The 22,500-nt window shown below is 47.0% G+C and overlaps 1 protein-coding gene across 2 annotated transcripts in view; it reads right to left on the bottom strand.

Moving 5' to 3' along the window:
* Positions 1-5,900: 5,900 nt before the first annotated feature.
* tns3.2 (tensin 3, tandem duplicate 2) overlaps positions 5,901-22,500 on the bottom strand; it is a 27,197-nt gene continuing 10,597 nt past the window's right edge. For both annotated transcript variants that reach the window (XM_080002485.1, XM_080002486.1), the window contains exons 6-16: positions 11,810-11,966; positions 10,752-11,188; positions 10,161-10,247; positions 9,901-10,032; positions 9,143-9,238; positions 8,510-8,587; positions 7,995-8,072; positions 7,721-7,889; positions 7,560-7,628; positions 7,441-7,470; positions 5,901-7,150 (exon numbers count right to left, since the gene is read on the bottom strand). In XM_080002485.1, coding sequence (XP_079858611.1) covers positions 7,009-7,150; positions 7,441-7,470; positions 7,560-7,628; positions 7,721-7,889; positions 7,995-8,072; positions 8,510-8,587; positions 9,143-9,238; positions 9,901-10,032; positions 10,161-10,247; positions 10,752-11,188; positions 11,810-11,966 — 1,475 coding nt within the window. In that variant the 3' untranslated portion in view covers positions 5,901-7,008. The remainder of the gene's footprint in view (positions 7,151-7,440; positions 7,471-7,559; positions 7,629-7,720; positions 7,890-7,994; positions 8,073-8,509; positions 8,588-9,142; positions 9,239-9,900; positions 10,033-10,160; positions 10,248-10,751; positions 11,189-11,809; positions 11,967-22,500) is intronic.

The raw sequence follows: 22,500 nt of genomic DNA, 5'->3' as shown, positions 1-22,500 counted from the left end.
TACAACACAGACCAAAGAGCATGCTTATTTTCATGGGTCTACACACAAAGACACATGCACGCACACCCTTATACCCATAGACACACACACACACACACACACACACACAACTTGCAATCTTGTCTCTGTGGCTTTCTCACTGCAACACACACCTGTATGTAAGTGGATCACACCCCCCCCCCCCCCCCCCCCCGCCTGTCTCTGCATCAGTCTGTCTCCGTACGGCACAGTATGGTCTCATACTCCATTTTATATGCTATTTCCGTGTATTTAGTTTTATGTCCATTTTCCAAAACAAATGACCTTTGTTCTTAATTTGCAGAATTGTAAAAAAAATTCTGCAAATCAAGAGGTGTAAAGTCAGCTGTGTTGCTTACACATCTCTCAAGTACTTTCGGCCTTTCATTGTCCATTGTAGCTCTTTGTGTTTGTGCATGTATGCATAACTGTGTGTATGTGTGTGTGTGTGTGTGTGTGTGTGTGTGTGTGTGTGTGTGTGTGTGTGTGTGTGTGTGTGTGTGTGTGTGTGTGTGTGTGTGTGTGTGTGTGTGTATGGGTGTGTGCGTGTGTGTGTGTGTCTTTTGAGGCCTGTATGTCACAGTGGCATGGTCACAGCACAGGCCTGTGTGTCTGGCTCAGGGGCCCCCGGGGCTCCGGGGTCCCGGGCTCCTGGGCTGTAAGACAGGCCCGGGGTCTGTCCTCCACCGTCCTGCTGGGCAGAGCAGCTGAATGAGCTCATTGTCAGACTGCAGAGAGTGCAGGTGCACCTCTCCCTTTTTCACCTCGGAGCCTCGGCCCTCGACCCCACAAAGCCCTTTGTGAACTCTATTTAGCGGAGAGTCCAATGAAACTGCAGTCCATTACCAACATCTCCTCTCTCCCTTTCTCTCCCTGTTTTCTCCTCCTCTCAAGAAACCAATTAGCGACAATACAAGTAGGTTAGACTCTCTATTCAGAGTGGGCATTGTTGAGCACAATACCAGGAAGCATTGTGAGTTAACAATTAGTGGCCATGGGGCAGTGTAGAGTGTCACTGACATTGTTGGGAGCTGCACAAGGCTGGGTTTGTTCCCGGAGAGGGAGTTGGGCAGGGGCGGAGGAGGAGTCAAGGGGTTCCCAGGTGCTGAATTATCCAGGACTCAGACCAAGTGTCCCAGCCTCACAAGACGCTTATCTACAGCAGGTCTCCAGATACAGCAATGTGCTCCAAAGGAGGGTGTGTTGCTCTCTCAGGGTGTAGCTGTTTATGTTGGAGGAAACTCTACCTGGATGGGATTGTATATACATGCATGAATGCATTCCTGCATTTGTGTGCGCCTGTGTCTTTGTGTGAGTAAGCGTGTGTGTGTGTGTGTGTGTGTGTGTCTGTGTGTGTGTGTGTGTGTGTGTGTGTGTGTGTGTGTGTGTGTGTGTGGTGTGTGTGTGTGTGTATGTGTGTGTGTGTGCTTCTCTGTCGGAGTGCTCTTGTACAGTATGTGCATGTGTGTGTGTGTGTGCGTGCATAGTACGTGTGTGCGTTTGTGCTCTTGTGTGGACTTGTGAAAGTGTGCATTTCCCGACGTGCAGAGGGTCAGTTTCTCTGCGTATGTCAGTGTGTGTGTGTGTGTGTGTGTGTGTGTGTGTCAACCTGGCGCTCAAACATGTTTGATTAGTCTTTGTGCACAGATCAGTGTGAGCTGTTGAAGATCCACCCCCCCACAGGCCTTCTCACCTCAAGGTTAGGACCCCACGCTCACTGGCCCATGCTGATGCCAACAGTACACTACTTTCTGCAGGGGGCTGCTCTGCGCTGAGGCTTCAACCGGCTGGCGACCCCTGACTGCAGGGTCACGACCACTAGGTCAAAGGTTCAGCCATCATTGTTATCTTGCCCCCACCACTCGACCCCCAGCTCCGCCCCTCGAGTTGTCTACGTGGATATTCTCAGGAACACACCCTGCGGGGACACATCCCCCCAAAGCACACCCTTGCCACAACGATGACATCATGGGGTAGAGTCGGGGATTTGCAGGCGGGGGAGGCGCATGTGGAGACATGACCACTGACAGCTGATGCTGGCGGGGGGCCATGCGCAGAAAGGTTCAGTTCAGTAAGGAAAAATATGAAGACCACGGCAAAAAAAAAAAAAAAAAGAAAAAGAGCCTGAAGTAATGAGCAATCAATTGGATCGGTTAAAATATTTTGACCAGGTTTTCAGAAGCAGGTTGGAAATGTAATGTAAGGCAACCGAACAGGCTGATGATCTGTCCTTTTCACAGCGGTGTCCCCAAGCTTTGTGTGGTCACATCCTCTAATACCGGAAAGTATAAATAGCCATTTAAAGTAAACCGGCATCAGCTCAGACTTGGAGTGTGATAAATGGGATAAAAGACGTAAATAGATGGAAAACATTTACTTACTATATAAAACTTCATGTACTTTCTCCGACGAGGGGCCCGAGAGGAGTTGCGCCTGTTGATGATGGAAGATGACGGCTGGATCTTTGGCACGGTCGGGCGGCTGGGGACAAGCGGATTCTTTGCCGCCTGTTCCCAGTGTTGCCCTGGGCAACTTGTGGTGAGGCTGAAGGTCAGGCCGGAGGAGGGGGGGTGCACCAAAATGGGCACCGACTGCCATTAATGTAGCCCCTACACACTGGTGTTCATTGTGCAACCATCCTAAACGACCCCTTTCTATTTTTACACTCTGCTCATTTTCTGCTTTTCACTCCGGCTCTCAGCCTATTTCTCTGTTTCGGATGCTCATTCGGTCATCTCCCTGCCTTTCTTTCCTGCTTTCTTACTTTCTTTCTTTGCTCTCTTGTTAATTAGTTCACCCATCATTTTAGTTGACTTTGCACCGACTCCCGCTCTGCTCTCTTTCCTTAACGGCGGAGGAGAGGAAATCTGGGTCATGTCGCCCAGAAACTCATTACGTTCTTTCTCAGGAGATGGCTCGTGATGTAGGAATACTGAATCATAATACTGACAAATGATTGAAGCGAAGGAGAGGAAAGTAAGAGAGGATGAGAGAGAGAGAGAGAGAGAGAGGGAGAGAGAGAGAGACTGGGCCGTGGAGCTTGTGCTCCGCTCAAAAGCTTTCCACGTTCCGACAACTTTGTTCCCACATTCTGTAAAGTTTATAAGTGTGCGGGAGAAGCCAATAAAAGGGAGGAAATAAAACGGAGAGGGCGAAGGAATGAGGTTGAAACTGAAGATGAAAAAAACTTGAAACATGAACCAGAGGTCCGTCACGTCAAATAAAACAATTTAGAAGCAGGAAACGGCCAGAAAAAGACAAGCCTGACACACACACGCACGCAGGCACACACACACACACACAAACACAAACACACTATATAAAGAACAGATATGCGGAATGAGATTAGGATCCCTTTGTGCATATGTGTACATGGGTATGTACATATGTACCTGGGCTTGAGTGTGTGTGTGTGTGTGTGTGTGTGCGTGTGTGTGTGTGTGTGTGTGTGTGTGTGTGTGTGTGTGTGTGTGTGTGTGTGTGTGTGTGTGTGTCGGGGGGGGGGGGGCAGCTGAACACACTGAATCAGCAAAAGTGAGTCATCCCATTTAATTAGTGATGCAATGGTATGAGAGTATGCACACCCACACACCCACACACAAGAACACAAACACACACACACACACACACACACACACACACACACACACACACACACACACACACACACACACCACACACACACACACACACAATCCCTCCCTCATTAAGTGTATTGTGGGGATGCTGATGTAATGAAAGTTAATCTGTTGGCCTCTGGTTGGCTTGGTGGCTCAGCGGGAGCTCTTTGTGTGGGATATTACCCCGGCCCCTCCCCCTGGAGACAGGTTCATTAAGACTAACGTTGATACCCAAGCATCCAGGCTTTTGTGTGTGTGTGTGTGTGTGTGTGTGTGTGTGTGTGTGTGTGTGTGTGTGTGTGTGTGTGTGTGTGTGTGTGTGTATGTGTGTGTGTGTGTGTGTGTGTGTGTGTGTATTTCAATGAACTATATGGGAGACAATGCAAAGAAGAGGCAGGCCATAGAAGCATTGCTTTCTCAGCATGTAGGCTCCAAACCTTGGAATGTGTGTACGTGCGTGTGTGAATAAAAAATTGTCATTGTGTTTAAATGTGCGTATCATGCGGCCCCGCTCTGTGAAAAAAAAATAAAACATTTTGGCGGTCTCTGAGGTGTTGGAACCCTATTTGGGACTGTGCGTGCATGCGTGGTGGGAGGAACTGAACTCAGCAGACGCTGGAGCAACATCACGAGAAAAAGGAAATGAACAACTTTCTCGACCTGGTTGCAGTCAGCGCTGCAGGCTAAGTGCCCTCAGGCCACCCAATTAAAAATAGACAGGGGATAATGCGAGGGCCACTGTGGTTTTAGTCTGTGTGTGTGTGCGTGTTTTCTCCCCCATGTAGTCAGAGCAGCAGTACACTTAGCACAGGCTTTAAATAGCTAACTCAAATAAAGTGCGAGGGGGCCGGGGATCACAGGCTGAGAGGGATTCTGTGAGGCAAGCATTCCCAAACGGAAGCAGGCCTTTGGATTTCCAAACAGCGTACGGAGCTAGCAATGCCAGGAATGTGATGTCGTCCACCGGCGGCGGGGCCGGCCGAACAGGAAGTGAAGCAGAGCGACCTGGGTGAAAAAAAAATGGCCGCAGGTGACTCAGCAGTCCCTTCGCGGGGGGTGAGGGTTGGAGGGGGGGTGGAGGGGTTCTGTTACTCTCCCATTTGAGCAAAAGCACTATTCCGCCTCTTATCAAACGCCAAATCTCCATAACCCGAGCCCACCCCACCCCCTTAACCCCGCCACCTTTTCTCATTCTCCGACGAACAGTTTTTCCTCATGTGGCTCCTTTTTACGCACTGTGTTAAATTTCTATTCTTTCTCATCTCTCACCCTTTTACCTTTTTGACGGCCCTCTTTGTGTCGGGGCTGTGGGAAAGTTTCCCGTGATGGTGAGGTCATCCCAGGCCTTTGGATCCCCCCCCCCCGCCCACCCCCGACACACACACATGCGACCATCACTACCCACCCCCACCCCGCCTCCACCGCTCTCCCCTGGCCTGACAGGACTGAGGACAGCTGGGCTGCGGGGCCGTCTGAGTAACTGGTCTCCGGCGCTGCCAGTTTGGACACCGCTGTCCCAATACGAGGATTTTTAGAGGAAATGACTTGACGGGAGAACGGAGACCGCCAGCCGTCCACGGCCTCTGCCACGTGCGTGTCCAAATTAGCACGCCTAACGTGTGCAACTGGACACACACACACACACACACACACACACACACACACACAGGCACGCACGCAGGCACACACACAGATTCACACACACACATTGAGTGGGGGGTTTTATTTTTTAATGGGTGGTTCTAGCAGCTTGTGTGGACTAATCTACTGTTTCAGAGAGAGAGAGAGAAAGAGAGAGAGAGAGAGAGAGAGAGGAGGAAAAGAGGAAGGTTTGGAACTAAAGAACACAAATGTTTTGACAGTTGAATATTTAGTTTGCACACACACGCACACACACACACACACACACACACACACACACACACACACACACACACACACACACACACACACACACACACACACACACACACACACACACACATTACCACCGTCTATTCTATTGGCAAAACAGTGAGCTACATGTTTAACTTCACATGTAGGAGTCTGCAGGTTGTCATTTAATTCAAAATCAGACTAAAACCACAATGCACAGGTAATCTGTTGATTTGGCCCAATCACGCCTAATTGAATTATTTGAGACTCATTAAAGAGATCGATTGTGTGAAACATAAAATACATAAAAATGTTGTTGTTGAACCATGTTGTTGGGCAACATTCATTTATCTTTCTGAAATATTCATGTTGAACGACTGATCCTCATTCTCATAATGGCTTATTTTAATGCAAATGTAAAGTCAACAGAGGCATCACACAGGAGTTAAAATTAATTCTAACATTTCAATAGTTTAAATATAATTAATTTAACAGATTATTTTCACTAAACAGTGTTGAAAATAGCTCTTTTGGTGTTTAGAATTGATGTTCTTGCTGTCTATTAGACCATCGATTCAAGTTGTCTGGTATGGAGACGTACAGATAACTCGAGTAGTCATACAATTACAAAATGATAGACCCAATAATTTTATATAAAGATATTTCCCTCATAACAAAACCTTGAATGGCTGTAAGGCTTGCCAATACAATATTGTCAATGTAGGTTATACGTTAATATACAAAAATATATGACAATTGATAAAAATTCATTTATGCCCTTATAGTATTTCAGGGGATAAATATTTAAACCAATATATAAAAATGACAGAAGGAATTATTCAGGACAAGAAACACCAAAATCCAGAATCCAGAATGTTTATGACAGCTATGTGTTATGGACTAAAAGTGTTTTGTAAAGCTGGGACATGTCATGAACCCTATAAAGCGGTTCCATAAAGTAAAACACCATAATTTGAAATCTTTGATTTAATTTGATGACTGTGTGGGGCATTTGTTATTTTTCCGCATTTTATTGTACTGTATGTAAGTAAGCATATTAACTTTTGAAAAAAATGGTATAATAGCACAGAGAGAGACACAAAATGAATGCTTGGAAAAAGCAGTTAATACCATGACAAAAATTCACATCAAATCTCATTTTTAAAACATATAAAGCGTTTTTAAATATACATTAAGGGAATAAAAAGAAGAATTGAGAGTTTGAAATGGTTCAATGGGCGCCCAAATCCATCCGGTCAATTCGTTGCAGATCAGCGCTGCGGTGGCTCTCTCTAGTGGCAGCGGACTGCATCGCAGGCCGTTTCCACAAAGTCCTGTTAAGACGTGGTGCGGTGTGGACCGACAGGACCAAACATTAGAATATTGTTCAGTTCGTTCTGTGTTGGTCCAGGTCCGAATAAAGGTTATGAGTCACATCAGCGTCTTTCAGGCGGCCCCACCCCGGGAGGGTCAGTCCTGAGTGTCCCCCCCCACGCTACTTCTTATGGGACCCTATCATGACCTTGGAGACAAAGTTAACGATGGCGCTGGCTGGCTGCTCGGGGTCGTGCTCGGCAAACAGGTGACACACGTTCTCCGTGCCACTCTGAGACTTCCTGGCCACAAAGCCAAAGATCCTGACGGTGAAAAGATGGAGAGGAATAAAAAAAGTTACATTTAAGGAGGAGACCCAAGAAGAAGGTGTGTGCATTGTATATGTAGCTCAATCACGGCTTTATTTATCGCACTCCGAATGAGAAACACATTCTGATTGGTCCACTTCTTATGATTCTCTAGCCTTTCACCTGAGACCAGTTAAAGTAGACTTTAAAAGGAATCAAATGGTGGAAATTCGAGGACCAGCAGTCCCACATATAGAGCACTAGAGCCGTACAACAGTAGCGGCAGTGAGGAAGACTGAGCTTACTTTGCAGTGGAACCGCCTTCTCTCGTCCATCTGTTTTGAAGAAAGAAATCATAATCAAATCACCATAAACATATTATTCCGACCGCAAACACCCACAGACACCCAGGGAGAGCACTCACTTGCGTCCTTGCGGGTCCAGCGAACAGAATATAACGGTGTTCACCGTGTAATGTCTACGAAAGAACAACCTGGAACGACACAGAGGCGGGACAATCAGCACCGGGGTTGAGGTGGAGGGCGAGTAGCAGACACTCAACGTTGTGTGTAGGGGGGGACTCACTTCCTCTGGTTGTCGGTAAGTGTGATGCCCTGGGCAGAGACCTTGAAGTGTACCACGGTGGAGGTGGGCAGCGACTCCATGGCCAAGGTCTGACTGGTGGCCTTCTGGACCGCCTGGTGGCCGGTCAGAGACTCTAGCTCCACAGAGCCCAGGTACCACACGTTACAGGCTACACAGTAACGTACACGTTCAGTTACAGAGCATGTTATTTTAGGGCAGAGACGATCCATTTTATAAGCCATAAACTACAAAAAAACACAGGAACGCAAAGTACCAGCTCCTTGTTTTAGTAGCTCCGCTGCAGAGTTGGTTGCTGTCTGTGGAGATGAGTCATTGAGCTCCTCCATAGGGTCTGGAGTTACACACACGCATGCACGCACGCACCCACGCACGCACACACACACACATATCTTACTGAGAAACAGGCTTCTGAGCAAGGATGAAATTTTCCAATCTGTCAATTCTGATTCCAATGTGTGACATTTTAAAAGTTTCGATAGCTATGAAATTATTTTTTGGGGAAACCTGTGTAACCTGTGACCTGTGTCAATGTATTTTGATATTCAATACACAATGAAAATACACTTATTTTAAATTGTTTTTATATCAGACTGTAAGAATCAAAGACAAATCTAAAGATACCTAAAGGATGCCTGACATTATTAACAGTTTCTTCGAAAGTTTGACACTATGGACGCTTACATGTACGTGCCGCATGCTGTGCACGCACGCACGCACGCACGCACGCACGCGCGCACGCACGCACACACACACACACACACACAGTACCTCTGTCAGGTAGGATGAGCTTGCAGGGCAGTGCTAGAGGGGTGATGGAATGCTGACACACCAACGCAGTAAGACTTCCTGTCAGTACGGGACAAACAAAATTAAATAAACATTTAATCAAAGCTTTACAATCAAAATGAACAGATATTACAATACACAATTCCTTGTTTATTGGATCTTTATTGATCTTGTAGGATTTGATTTAGTAGTTTTCCTCATCCAACCTTTCTCAACCCATGAAGGCCTGTGATCTTTCCTCTAATCCAGTCACCGTTCCTAGTGCCTAGTTCACTCAGTTCTCCAAAAACGGTCTTGGCACTAACTGCATTTTCTGTTACCGCCCAATAGAGGGAGGCAGAGGTACTTTCCCAAACCCAGGGAGGCCGTGCCCCGGACCGATTGGCGCCAAAATATTTGTTTAGGTAATTTTCAAGGCATTGCATCTTCTGCTGATTTGAAAGAAAAATGATTGAAACCCAGGGCTGATGGCACAACTTCACAACTTAATGTCATGTTTAAGTGACTTTTCTGCTGTCGGATGCGGTAGAACAAAAAACCCCTGGATCTCAACATCAGCTGAGGTCCATCATGAGTTTTCTCTTGAAGGAAGAAGCAGAAGGACGACCTGCTCACCAAAGTACGGCTCGTTGGGGCAGCCCTTGAGTCGGACACCTTTCTGCGTGCACTCGATGAGGAAGTGTCTCACCAGCTCGTTTGACAGGTCGCCCGCTGCAAAGGAGCAAAGGATGAACACAACAATGGCTGCCTTTCGGGGATGGCGCTAAGCCATTAAGATTCTTTGGTCAAGCGATTCACAAACATGCGAAAATAGAGAACATACAAGCGTACTTGGCAACAGCCTCAAAGCACATGTGCAACTCAAGCAAAGCTGCCAAAACCACGAGCACTAAAAATACATTTCAGAGGAAAAACGCAAGGTTTTAAAGGCAGAAAAATCCGACGCCAATATCCAGACGCCCTTTGCTTGAATTTGCCTCCTAGCGAGGCCTTTCAAAATGTGCATTTTATCGTCAATTCCAGTGCATTATTGGATTAAATGGAATAAATATTACAGCCCGGTGGCAGAAATCGTATTTGGGAAGATAAACACAGAGGGCCAGATTTACTAAGCCTTTTGTACCATTCCTTCCTTTATCAATTAGCTCCTCTTCACATTCCTGGGATAGTTGAAGGCTCCCTGTTGAACATATAAACATTCAGCTGCTTTAAAGATCCGCTTCACACACAAACAGATGACTGGAAGGTTGGCTGGTTGCGTACTTAGCTGCTGCCTCAGTGAAAGAAATGTTCTCACAGATTGAGACAGAAAGAATTGCTTAACGGTGAACTCAGCCCTGATTGTTCTGAACCCCTCTCTATCTCCTACTTACCTTTCTTGCTTTGCTGCAGGACGGAAGGAGGGGGCGTGGCCACTTTCATGGCCAACCCGTAAGCCCCACGGAACGAGTGGCTGTCTCGGACAATGAAGGAACCCGGTTCTTTGTCTTTGAGCACTGCAATGGCTGGAGGTCAACAGAGCAGAGGGGAAAGGCGAGGAGATTAGCTAAAGTTACAATCGTCACATTTCATCGTGAAAATTACCAAAAAACATGCAGCTCAGGACTGCGTTATCAGCCTGGCAGCTGTTCACCTTGGTCTCTGGAGATGTCTGGCTTGTACCAGAACCTGGACGTGTCCTGGACAAACTTCACTGTGACCTGTTTGCTGCCAGGCAACTCTGCACAACACAGATAGTACATCTTTCGTCAGACACGCGAATGGCACTGACCCACAAAGCAATGCAAAGCAGGTGAGAGAGAATATTTGAGAATCAGCAGGGAGGGGGGGAGGATTCATACAGGTTATTCGAGGCAGTTGAGGCTTTATTAATGGTCGTTCACTGCTGCACTATCACCTTAAGTGATGCAGTTTGGGACAATAGTGTTATTTAGCTATTTGTAAGTGTTGAATCTCCTTTATGTAGAGCATGTTTTCATTTTATTTGATCATATTATGTTAAACTTTTGCTTGAAATAGGAATATGAAACACGAAACACATTTAGAATAAATAAATCAAAATATTTTATTTTACAAGTGTAAGGTTATTGGTAAGCAATATTTGAAAGATTTGTACTGACTTCTCATAAAATGTGTTATGTATGTCATAAAATGTGCCTGCCACACAAATAATTTTTCTTACTGAGTCCAAAAAGGCTGAGAACACTGTGGTATGTGCCTATACCTGCTCCAGGTGACGGGGCTCCACCGAGGCTGGGGCTCCCGCTGTGTGTGCTGGAGAACCCGCTGAGGGACGGCGATGGTGAGTAGAGCTCTCCCCCTTCCCCTCCCCTCCTCTTCTCAGGCAGCAGGGGAGGCAGACTGCCATCTCTCAGATCCAAGCCCAGATCCAGATCTAGATCCAGACCCAAGCCCAGGCCCCCGAGGCCCTCCACCGCCTCCAGGAGGCTGTGCTCCAGGGCTCCGTTCCCCAGCAACAAGGAGGACAGGTCGGAATGCTGCATCTCCCCCCGGGGTCCCGTAGGGGCTGCCAGGCCTCTCAGCGTCCCCCGGGGGGAGGTGTGGGCGTTGGGGGTGCTGAGGGAGGGAGGGGGCGAGTGCTGGAACAGGAAGGAGGAGCTGAGGGAGCTGGGAGTCCTGTCCTGCCACGCTGGGGCTGGGCTGGAGGTACGGAGCAGAGAATTCAACATATCTGATGACTATTATTTGGATAATAATTTGATATTTATTTGAGAATTGCTTGGGAATTCCTTGGAGAAGAGAATTAATGATTGAAAATAATTTGCTGTCCTTCAAGGTCTAAATTGATGATCCAAAAAATGAGTAAAAAAATGTACTCATTTTCATGAAATGCACTTTGCTTGTTTGCTTTTTATCATTATTGATTGCCTTCTAATAATTAAAAGCATTTTGAGTTGGATATTTTGTATGAAAGGTTCTGTACAAATAAACGTTATTCTTCTCTATTCAAAAAAATGTATGTCCAGTGGAACTTCCAAAATTATGTAAATACCTACAATTCCATGAGTAGTACACTAGATCAAAACAAATAATGCTTTTTAGCTGTTATGTATGAGGTTATATTATGTATGAGGTTATATTATAACCTCATACATAAAAGCCAAAAACATTGTTTGGGAAAGCTGATAATGTATGTACGAGAAAACAGAAACAGAAAGATCCATCCCCACTAATAGGCTGACTACAACACTGGTGAGTGCAAGTATGTGTGTGCATCAGCGTATGTTGTGTGTGCGTGTAAGAACATTACTCGTGCTGTACCTGTCCATGTGTGACAGCGGGCTGCTTGAAGACACCGAGCGCATGGAGCCAAAGTTCCTTTGGCAGGAGGTTGGAGTGACAGACACCTCTGCCCTGAAGAGCTCTCCCTCCGTGGAGCCACCGGCGTGGCTAATCCCATCCAGGAAGCCTCGAGAATCTGCAGGGCGAAAAAGTAAACAATCACCGGCTTCAAGAATGACAACCCAAATCCCTTGAAACCAGAAAGGGGGATGCATTCCCGTGAAAAGACAAGGGCGGTTTTCGATACTGTGATAACACAGTGATTGGTGACGTGGAATCTCAATCAACCATTTGGACAAGTTCTCTTCGTAAAAATATTGATTTTATATTTTTGATCTAATTTTATAGTTTTTCATGAATGTATAGTGAAAAAGACCCGATGAAAATATTTCACACTTGACAGGTCCATTCATATGAATGACATAAGTCACCTCAGAGCGGTGACCTGCCTTGATCAGCAGGAGCTTTTAAACAAAAGTAGAACATTCATACTTATTAACCAAGAGGGAGACAGAGGTTCAAACCGACCACTGTCCACGACATTGGTAAGGTGTCGGTGTTCCAGAAGGGGAAACGAACGTGCTGGAGAGTCCTCCACTCGTCAAAACCCAAATTCCTCATTTCACCTCCCTGCGCTCCCCCTCCGCCTTTTCCCATTAATATGACTCTGGGGAGGTTCCCAGAAGGCAACAACATGGCATTTCCTACCACCGTGATCAAATGTATCCTTCACATTCCCACCGGTCTATACTACACAGAGAGAGAGAGAGAGAGAGAGAGAGAGAGAGAGAGAGAGAGAGAGAGAGAGAGAGAGAGAGAGAGAGAGAGGGAGAGAGAGACTGTATGAGCATGAGGGTTTTCCGAACGTGACATTTTGACAACATGGTGCGTCATCCGCCAAACACGAGGACAGGCTCCCTCAGGCCAGAACCAGGCCTATGAAGAATGATGAGTCACTGTGAAAATATTTGGTCGCCACAAAAGACCTCCTTGTTCAGCCCGCCCCCTACCCCCCTTGCTTCATTCACTAACTTGGCAGCGAAGAAACTTTGGTCCGGACCTTAGCGCTGTTGCACTACCTGCAGGCAAGCTATAGCTAAAATCCTCTCAAGGAAAACATATTGGATAATGTATTACTAAAAGGCCTGCAATCTTTCTCTAGAATCTTACATCACTTTGAGGGGTATTAAATATTACCTGCTGTAAAGTGGGCTTAACCTCATCATAGCTGGGACATCTGCACTCAGAAAGGCCTGAAAACAGGACTCTTGAAAAAAGCTGTGTGTGTGTGTGTGTGAAAACCAAAAAACATCTTGAGTGTTACAGGAGTTAGGTTCACCCACTTTTCTAAAACCTTCAATCTCAAGTTTTAATAACATCATTACTTCTAGATGGATTTGTCTCTTCATCGGCCTGACGAGTCCCCACATTGACCTTCTCAGCGCTATGGTCAACGCTGAACTTGAATTCTGTAAAGGTCAAGGGCCAAGAAGTGGTTGCGTGGCGGTCAGCCTCCCAATTAGGCACAAACCTCACAAACTGTCACTCGAAGACACAATGCCTCCACAAATACCGCAACACAGACAATCCAAGCTCATCCTAGGCTCCATGTAGATACTCAAGTGTTTGTTTGGATGACATAAACAAAAACACAAAGGCGGAAATAAACCCCCGAAGGGGAAGGCACTTAGCACAGGGAATTCACTTCAACTTTCCCACAGCTGCCGCCTCTCCGTGTCTCTCACTTGTGGGATGATCCCTGACAGTGGCCGAGACCCCCCCCCGCGCCCCCACCCCGGGCCCTACAGCCCCCACTGCCGTCTGCTGATGATGATCCCTCCGTTCCCATGGTAATCCCTCTTCACGGTGCTTCGTCACATCTGTTGCCACAGAATCCATCCGCAACTTCGAAAAACCCATTCCCAGATCCTTCCAGTAATAATAGGCGAACGGCGGCGACACTGCAATGTGAACCCGACCTGACCCCCCGCCTCCTGCCACCTCCTCCGACCACCATCTCTTATTAAATTCACAGAGGCGTTCCTCTGAGAGTCTATTTTCACAGCCGCCCCCCGCACACACCATCTCCACAGTGCCCGGTGTCCATAGCTACTCGCTCTGAGCTAAGCCATGCATTAATTAAAGAACCTGCAGAGAGGGAGAGAGAGAGTGAAAGAGTGGGAGAGAGAGATGGAGAATGGGTCATTAAAACCTCAACCATATGAAACCCACTGGTGTCCATGCAAAGGTTTCGACTAAGGTACACTGTGGGGCATTGTCTTGGATATTGGACATTTTTTCTATTTCTCTCTCCAGTTGCTCTCTTTTCCCCCGTCCATTCCTTTCCACCTGTGGAGAAGCCCTCTGGTGTCCGTCTCCCTAGCGAGCCAAGGAGCCTCTCGGCGGGGGCAGAACCATGGAGAACCACTTCCAGATGGCCCCAACCCACGTGGGCACCACTGCCAGCCCCCACCAGCTGATCCTTCAATCATCGCAGCTTCACTCACACACACAGATTTCCCATAATCGCATACAGCGAGAGAGAGTGAGTGAGAGAGAAAGAGAGGGAGAGAGTGTTCAGGAGATAAAATGTGCGCGCATTCATCATGCCTAAGAGTGATTAATCAATAAAAAACAGCCATCAATCATCCAGAGTTAAGGCCTTCCCTTCATATTTCCCTACATCAAACCGCACTGGCTGCTGCTGCGTAAGGGCGAAAGAATGAAGCTCTGAGCCGGGGTTAAAAGGAAATAAAGGAGAATAGAAAACACACACGTACACACACACACACACACACACACACGCACACACACGCACACACATGCACACACACACACACACACACACACACACACACAGAAAAATGAAAAACAAAAACATCCAGCCATCACATGTGCAGAGCAGCATAAGAGCCTCTTCATTATATCCGACAAAAGAACACTTCTCCTAATCTTGCTTTCTCAAAACTCTTGCTCACTCAAACTTCAACCCACACACACACACACACACACACACACACACACACACACACACACACACACACACACACACACACACACACACACACACACACACACACACACACACACACACACACACACACAGAATTAAGCAGACATGTGGCATGTTACAGCTGTTCATCGTAATGCCCTGCACTGCACACTAAAGGGACAGGGAGAGAAAAGGGAACACTTGTAACCCTAACGTTCCAGGACCAGAGTTTCCTCGATATGGTCCGAGAGTGCTCACCCTTGGACTATGAAATTTTTACCAAAGTTGTAGTTTGTTCAGTGATTTCCTTATTTCTATATCCACAGTTAACATCAAGCAACTGCAAGGCCCGGTCCCATTTTTCCCCAACACCGCTGTCTGGATGTCCAGAGTATTTTCCTGCAGAGAGAACAACCCAGCAGGTGTCGGTGCGTTCATCCACTTCCTCTCTCCCCTCCCTGGGTTTGTGTTTGGACAGACGGCTCCATCGGCGTGGAAGAGGAGAGGCAAGTGAAGAGGGAGCGAACAATGATACCACTACAAACAAGTGGGAGCGGGGGGGGTGGGAGAAGGAGGCGGGTGGGGCTGGCCGTCTGAGGGGTTTAAATAATGGAGAGAGGATGTTGCCATCTTGCGGAGTCCGGCTCAGTTTCCTGTAGACATGAGATCTTTGGGGTTTGTTGAGCAGGACGGCGAGGGCGGGCGCCACTTTAAAGAAAAGATGCCGCGAAGATAACCTGTCCAGTCGGAATCCGGTTCGATAGGCTGTGAAATCGGAGAAAAAAAGGGCCACAGCGCCGAGCGTCACCGACAATGAAAGTCTTCAAAGGCGGTTCGGTTCACTCCAGGTCACTGGAGAGCAGAGGGGGGTGGGGGTGGGGGGTCGGGGGGGCAGCCTCCTTTGGGTAAACCTCCAGTTCAGAAGTGTTCCATGACTCGTTGGTGGCGGCCAAAACAGTCTTTTAAAAAAGGATGAGATCATGTCCGAGCGCAGCAGTGGAACAAACCCTCTCCCCATTCAACCGAGAGACACGTATCAAAGACACCGCTGGTCGTGTTGTGGAAAATATTCAAAACTGGATCTACTATTGACACGAAAAAAAAAAAAGCAACGACTTGGTATTTAAAACTTGGTTGGAGAGGGGGATGGGTAGTTTTCTCAGTAAAGTTTTCGACACTAAACTATGGAAGAAAAATTCCAGAAGCTGTGTGCAAACAGCAGAGGCCGGTGGGGTGAGAGGGAAGTGCATCGCTTACGATTCCCAGGAGGGGGGGGGGTGAGATAACGGAATATAAACATCGAAGAAATTCACATAAAAACAAGAGTGGAACTGCCTGGGGGGAGAAGGGGTGAAAAGAAAAACAAACAAAAGGGAGTGAATGATGGAATGAGGAGGAGAAAGGCACCAGAAGTGCCAACGTTTTTTGCGCACACAGCCAGTCTTAGTTTATGGCATGGCAAAGCAAACTTTCACTTCTGAGAGGAAGGTGAAGCAGTACGCCGTGCCCATCCATGTATACACACACACACACACACACACACACACACACACAAGAACACACACCGATACACTTATATTGACACACATGAAACACCAGCGAAGAAGAACTGGAAGAACTCAGACCCACTACTTAAGTAAAAAGCACCATATTGACAGTGCCCTGATATGACACAGCCTGCAATACTGAATAAAGAGCTACTGTAGCTTCTCTTCAACAGATGAGTCCCCAGGCAGAAAGTACTTAAACACTTGTACTTCATGAGGTTCCGCCGCTGTAAACCACACATCCAAATGCACGTCGGCTCGCGCTCTTGCAAAGGTTAATAATCTATCATCGTAATCCTGGATGCAAACAGCATTTCACTCACTCATAAACACACGTACTTGCAGCGATACATACCAAGAGAAGCGGTCATGCTGAAGATGCTCACATAGAGGTGTCCCCCTTCCCTGCCCCGCAGCTGTGGCTAACCAGAGGGCTCTTGTCCTCCTGCTTCTTCTCGTACCGAAGGATTCCGGGGATCGCGGCTTTACTTTCCCCCTGTCACTCTCTCTCACTCTCTCTCTGTATTTTCAGCGGCTCCCTGGAAGGGGGGGGCGAGACGGCGTACCTCCCTCGCGGCTCAAAAGGCTCCCTATGAACTGTCCGCTTCCTGCGACGAATGCTCTCTCTCTCTCTCTCTCTCTCTCTCTCTCTCGCTCTGTCCCTCTCTATTTTGAAATGCAATAAGAACCCTGGCCTCATTGCCGGATTGCTGAATGAAGCTTTTCATGCGCTGGAACACAGACTGGCCATGACCAACTCCCCTCGTTTCCAGATGGAAAAATAACTCCCCGTTTGTTCGTGGCTTGTTGTGACACTGCTTGAGTCCGAATTCTATGGACGGAGGGAGGGACGGAGGGGGGGGGGGGCGGTAAGGAAGGGGGGGGGGGGGAATTCCCAAAGTCCTGTCTAAATAAGCCCCCTCCCCTTCCTCTCGCTGACCACTGAGCTCTGTTTCTGCGGGGGCCACTGCAACCGGTTTTGGCCAATGGCGACGCGTTCCGAGGGTCAGAGGTCACTTGTGCCCATTTATGGTCGGGGAGGGGGTCGGTCTGGGGAATCTATGGCCTCTCTGTCAGGGCATGTGTCCCCGCTCCCACCATCTGCTCGCCGTCTCTCACACACACACACACACACACACACGCGCGCGCACACACACACGCGCTCGGACACGCGCATGCACGCACGCGCACACACACGCACGCACACACACACACACACACACACACACACACACACACACACACACACACACACACACACACACACACACACACACACACACACACACACACACACACACACACACACACACACACACACTTTACCATAGAGACAAAGGTATGCAGCAACAAAATGTCTCCTGTCATGTGTCGGACCCTTGCCGATCATAAATTAAACCATAAAAGACTTGATTTGATTGTGTTGAGTTTGCTTTTGTTTCACTGGCAACATGTGCTACTTGCCTTTATTAACTTCTAAACGAAATGGGTTGCAATGGAAAGCGTTTGGTGACATTTCCATTTCACTCATAAGACTCCATAGTTACCAAGACCATATAACATCACTGCAGTCCGCACTCGGCTTCTACTTAAACATTAACTATATTACACTTGAAGCCCAAGCGCCCAATTACGACCCCCCCTTCCCATCCTCATTCATCACTGACGTCCACACGTCTGACAAGGAAAGCTGCTCCCTTCCAACCCGGTGATTCCCCCCCATGCGGACTTTCTCCCGCCCTTTGACCTCTTTTGTTTATCAAGTCAAAACGTAAAGGAGAGTTGACCGATGGCCCGGGGTAAAAACCCAGCTCTGAACGGCTCTGACTCCAACTACCTGAATTCCAGCCTCTGTCCGGTTGTTTGTTTTGATTCCGCCACAAGTCCACAAATCAAATCTCGTTACGTAACCCGAGCACAGAGCGTCGCACTGTTTCGGCAAGGGGGAAATTAAAATACGAATGCTGAGATGAGAGCCGTCCCGAGGAGACTCAAAGTGGGAGTCCTGACTAATAAGCTATGTGTGGCATCTGGACTTTTCAGTTGACACACGTTGTCATCATTCATTAGGGCTCATTGAAGTTGATCCCGAGAATTCTAAAAGTTTTTCAAAGAGTTCCAATTTCTCTTTTGCTGCGTATCATCTACTCGCCCGTAGATGAGACGCCGCCGCGCGCCGATTCCCGGACACGTGACCTCCTTGGAAACAGCAGAAAAGACAACATTCCAGAGCCCTATCACGCTCCGTCCAGGACCTGAACCCCATGTAATTACGCCGGTGAAGGAGCCTGCTGGGAACTAGGGCCGGAGGGCTACACACACTTCTATCTCGCCATTATTGCTCCAGCACCCCCGGGGTCTGCACACGATTAAGATAATGACTGTAAACAGCACAATAAAAATAATTGAAGTGTGGGGGGGGGGGGGGGGGGGGATTTAATTTAGATGTCCTGACATGGTATATGGCTGTTTAGCTGTTTTCTTTTCCCCCAGACTGTTGTCTCCATTTCACATGGGAAAACAGGAAGCTGTTGTGTGAGACCAAAAATACATTCCTTGCCCCTTGTTTATCTTTCTTGTCCGTGCAGCTCAGGGCAGCAGCGTCAGGTGGTGCGCTGGGAGGGTAGGAGCTGTCCCGCTCACCCTGCCGCTGCCCTGTGCCGCTAAACATATTTACAATAAACAGGGAGAAGTGGCCTTTGAAGGTTGCCCCGCTCCGTCTCCCACTCCGACCAGACACCCGCAGGCCAGCGCCGCCGTTTGAGGCGTCAGTACATGACCCGAGTCAAAGTGCATCACATCATTACGTGGTTTAGAGCCTGCAGCCGTGTTGCCACGCTCCTCTTGATGAAGTATGTCAACTCAGAAGAATAAAACCGCCCGACAACAACTGCGATTGTGCAAGATCCCGGCTTTTTTTTTTTTTGTGTCAAGGTTTTACACACACGACGCACGACTTGATGACTTGGTGTTGGGCATGTACGTTCCTCTTCCTCACTTTTAAACATCTAATGAATTTAACCTGTTGAGGTTGCATCACAGGAAATTCTCACAGAGGAATAGGCGAGTACTCTATATTTAGATACCTTCTGAAATTTTGTGACAGACTGCTCTGCACTGTTCACCCTTTGGCTGTAGGAACAAAGAGAGAAAAAACATAGCCTGAAGGGACAGCTAGTAACAATTTTAGAGTTGCTGATAACATTTCAAAGAGTTGAGGGCATGACCGCCAACATATACGTATAATGTCTAGATAATTGCAAATACACAATTCTGAGTTTCTTGTAGCTTTATCTTATAATAATAATAATAATAATAATAATAATAATAATAATAATAATAATAATAATAATAATAATAATAATAATAATAATGATAATAATAATAATAATAATAATCATCATCATCATAATCATCATAATCATAATCATAATCATAGTCGTAATCATAATAATAATAAAATGTATTATTATTTTAACTATAATAATAAAAAATATTATAATATTGGCAATATTTTAAAATTGCCAGTGACTAGGTAAAATGTCAATGGGCTGTAGCTGAAAATTCAAGGTTTTAAACTCTGGTTCACAACAGTAGGCTCAAACAACTGGCACTGATGCATTTCTTAACATATGAACGAAATACGAAAAAAATGCATTTATTGCAACTTTTGCTTCATTTTCATAATTGTATTTGTGGGAGTAGGAAGGGGTGGGAGGAGTTACGTCACAATACATCAGTGAAATGCCAACATGGACGACTTAGACTTAGTGTCAAAGAAAAACATAACATCTTGTATTTGGGAATACAGTGGAAACCGCTTATATGGATCCAAAAGCTTGGAGAGAATCATTCCTATACAAATGCTCTTTTAATTATTTGCTTATTGTAATCAAGTAGCCTGCTTACAGTGTTCATTTTGGGTCGTTTTATACATGACAACATATGGAAAAAAACGTAAGGTACTATGGTAATACCATTTTTTTTTTTTGCTTTAGTCCCATGATACTTTACCTCTTGGTCTCCGTTTGACGCGGATAGACGTGATCACTAAAAGAGGTTTCCACTGTATTATTGGCTACCCAGGTGCCAAAGGTGAGACCAAGGATATTACACAGCCTATCTCTGCCAGTGAAGGACATGCAGAGCACTCATTCAGTTGCACGTGTGCAGGTTCACCAAAAAAATCTGCAAAACTGCTCTGAACTAGCACTGCGAGCTGCCCAGTTGCTGTGCAGCTTTCGCTTAAGGCTCCAAATACGAGTGAGGTGGCACGAGACGGGTCCAGTGCACAACGGCTGTTGCAAGATATCGCGCAAAGGAGGCGGTCCCATTTCACATAGCTGAGAAAAAAAGATTTCAAAAAATACCGGCTACGCTGGATGGGCAGTACCTTGCTGAAAATACTTCTCAAAACACCGCCATCCCTAATCTCTACAATAAGCTAAGAACGGATATTGCCAGCGACTTAAAAGAGACCCACTTCATTGCTGTGACTCCGGACATGTGGTCCAGCATTAACATGTCTCCCTATAATGTACGTCCATAACAGCTCATAACAGCTTTGAAATAATCTAACCTCTAAGCTTGCTGCAAGCAATACATTACAGTTAAAGTTATGGGAATAAACATTTATAAAAGAGTGTGAACATTTTATTTAAAATATTCAACATTTTAAAAAAAAAGCGATTCAACAATGTCTCCTCTATTCAAACAGTTCCCTTATAAAAGTCTGTGTGTCTGTGCCTGGTGAGACAATATCACAGCATCATGTTCCGCTTAACATTATTGTCTTATCTTTAATATCACAATCCAAATCATATCCATAATGTTAACTACTCTTATTCAAGATTCAAGATTCAAGAGGTTTATTCGTCACATACATATACATACTTTTTATACATATATGCAATATACCTCAGCTGCTTGAGGTGGTAAAGACGCTGCCTCGCCTTTCTCACCAGAGTGTCTGTTTGTAAAGTCCATGTTAAATCCTCTGTGATGTGGACTCCCAGGTACTTGAAGCTGCTCACCCTGTCGACAGAAATCCCATCTATCACCAAGGGCGCATGCGTCCTCAGTTGTAATCCACGCCTAAAGTCCACAATCAGCTCCTTGGTTTTGCTGACGTTCAGGTGTAGGCTGTTGTCCTGGCACCAGAGTGACAGGTCAGTCACCTCCTCGTGGTAGGCCTTCTCATTGCTGTCGGTGATCAGGCCCACGATGACGGTGTCGTCAGCAAACTTGATGATGGTGTTGGAGCTGGAGCTGGCCACACAGTCATGTGTGTACAGGGAGTACAGTAGGGGGCTGAGGACGCAGCCCTGGGGGGATCCTGTGTTGAGAGTGAAGGAGCTGGACATGTGCTTCCCCACCCTAACCACCTGGGCTGGGCTGAGAGGAAGTCCAGGATCCAGGCACACAGCGAAGTATTCAGTCCAAGCTCCTTCAGCTTGACAGCCAGTCTGGTGGGGACTATGGTATTGAAAGTTGAGCTATAATCGATGAACAGCAATCTCACATAAGCCCCCTTCCGGTCATCCAGGTGCGTGAGCGTGGTGTGCAGTACCTGGGAGATCGCGTCATCCGTGGATCTGTTCTGCTGGTACACGAACTGCAAGCGGTCCAAGGTGCGGGGAGGGAGGCACAGATATAATCCTTAATCAGCCTCTCGAAACACTTCATGACCACCAAGGTGAGGGCCACTGGACAGTAGTCATTCAGGCAGGCAGGAGAGGCGATCTTCGGGACAGGAACGACGGTGGACTTCTTGAAGCAGGAAGGGACCACTGATTCAGCCAGGGAGATGTTGAATATTGTAGTGAACACCAGGTCCAGCTGGTTAGCACAGGTCTTCAGTACTCGTCCAGATATGCCATCTAGGCCCGCAGCTTTCCTGGTGTTCACCCACATCAGAGCTCTCCCGACGTCATGCTCAGACACTGAGAGTGCGTGCTCATCCCAGCGGTGTAACTCCAATTAGCCGGCGAGCTTGTGTGCTGTTGCCAGACTCAAACCGCGCATAAAAGGAGTTCAGTTCTTTGGCGAGGGAGGCATCGACACTCGTGGCTAGGGAGGAGCTGCTCTTGTAGTTTGTTACAGTCTGCAGCCCTGCCACAAGCGTCTGGTGT

Source organism: Zeus faber, assembly GCF_960531495.2.
Source record: "Zeus faber genome assembly, chromosome: 1".
NCBI lineage: Eukaryota > Metazoa > Chordata > Actinopteri > Zeiformes > Zeidae > Zeus > Zeus faber.
The sequence above is the reverse complement of the archived record's forward strand: the minus strand, read 5'-3'. Positions and strand labels throughout refer to the sequence as shown.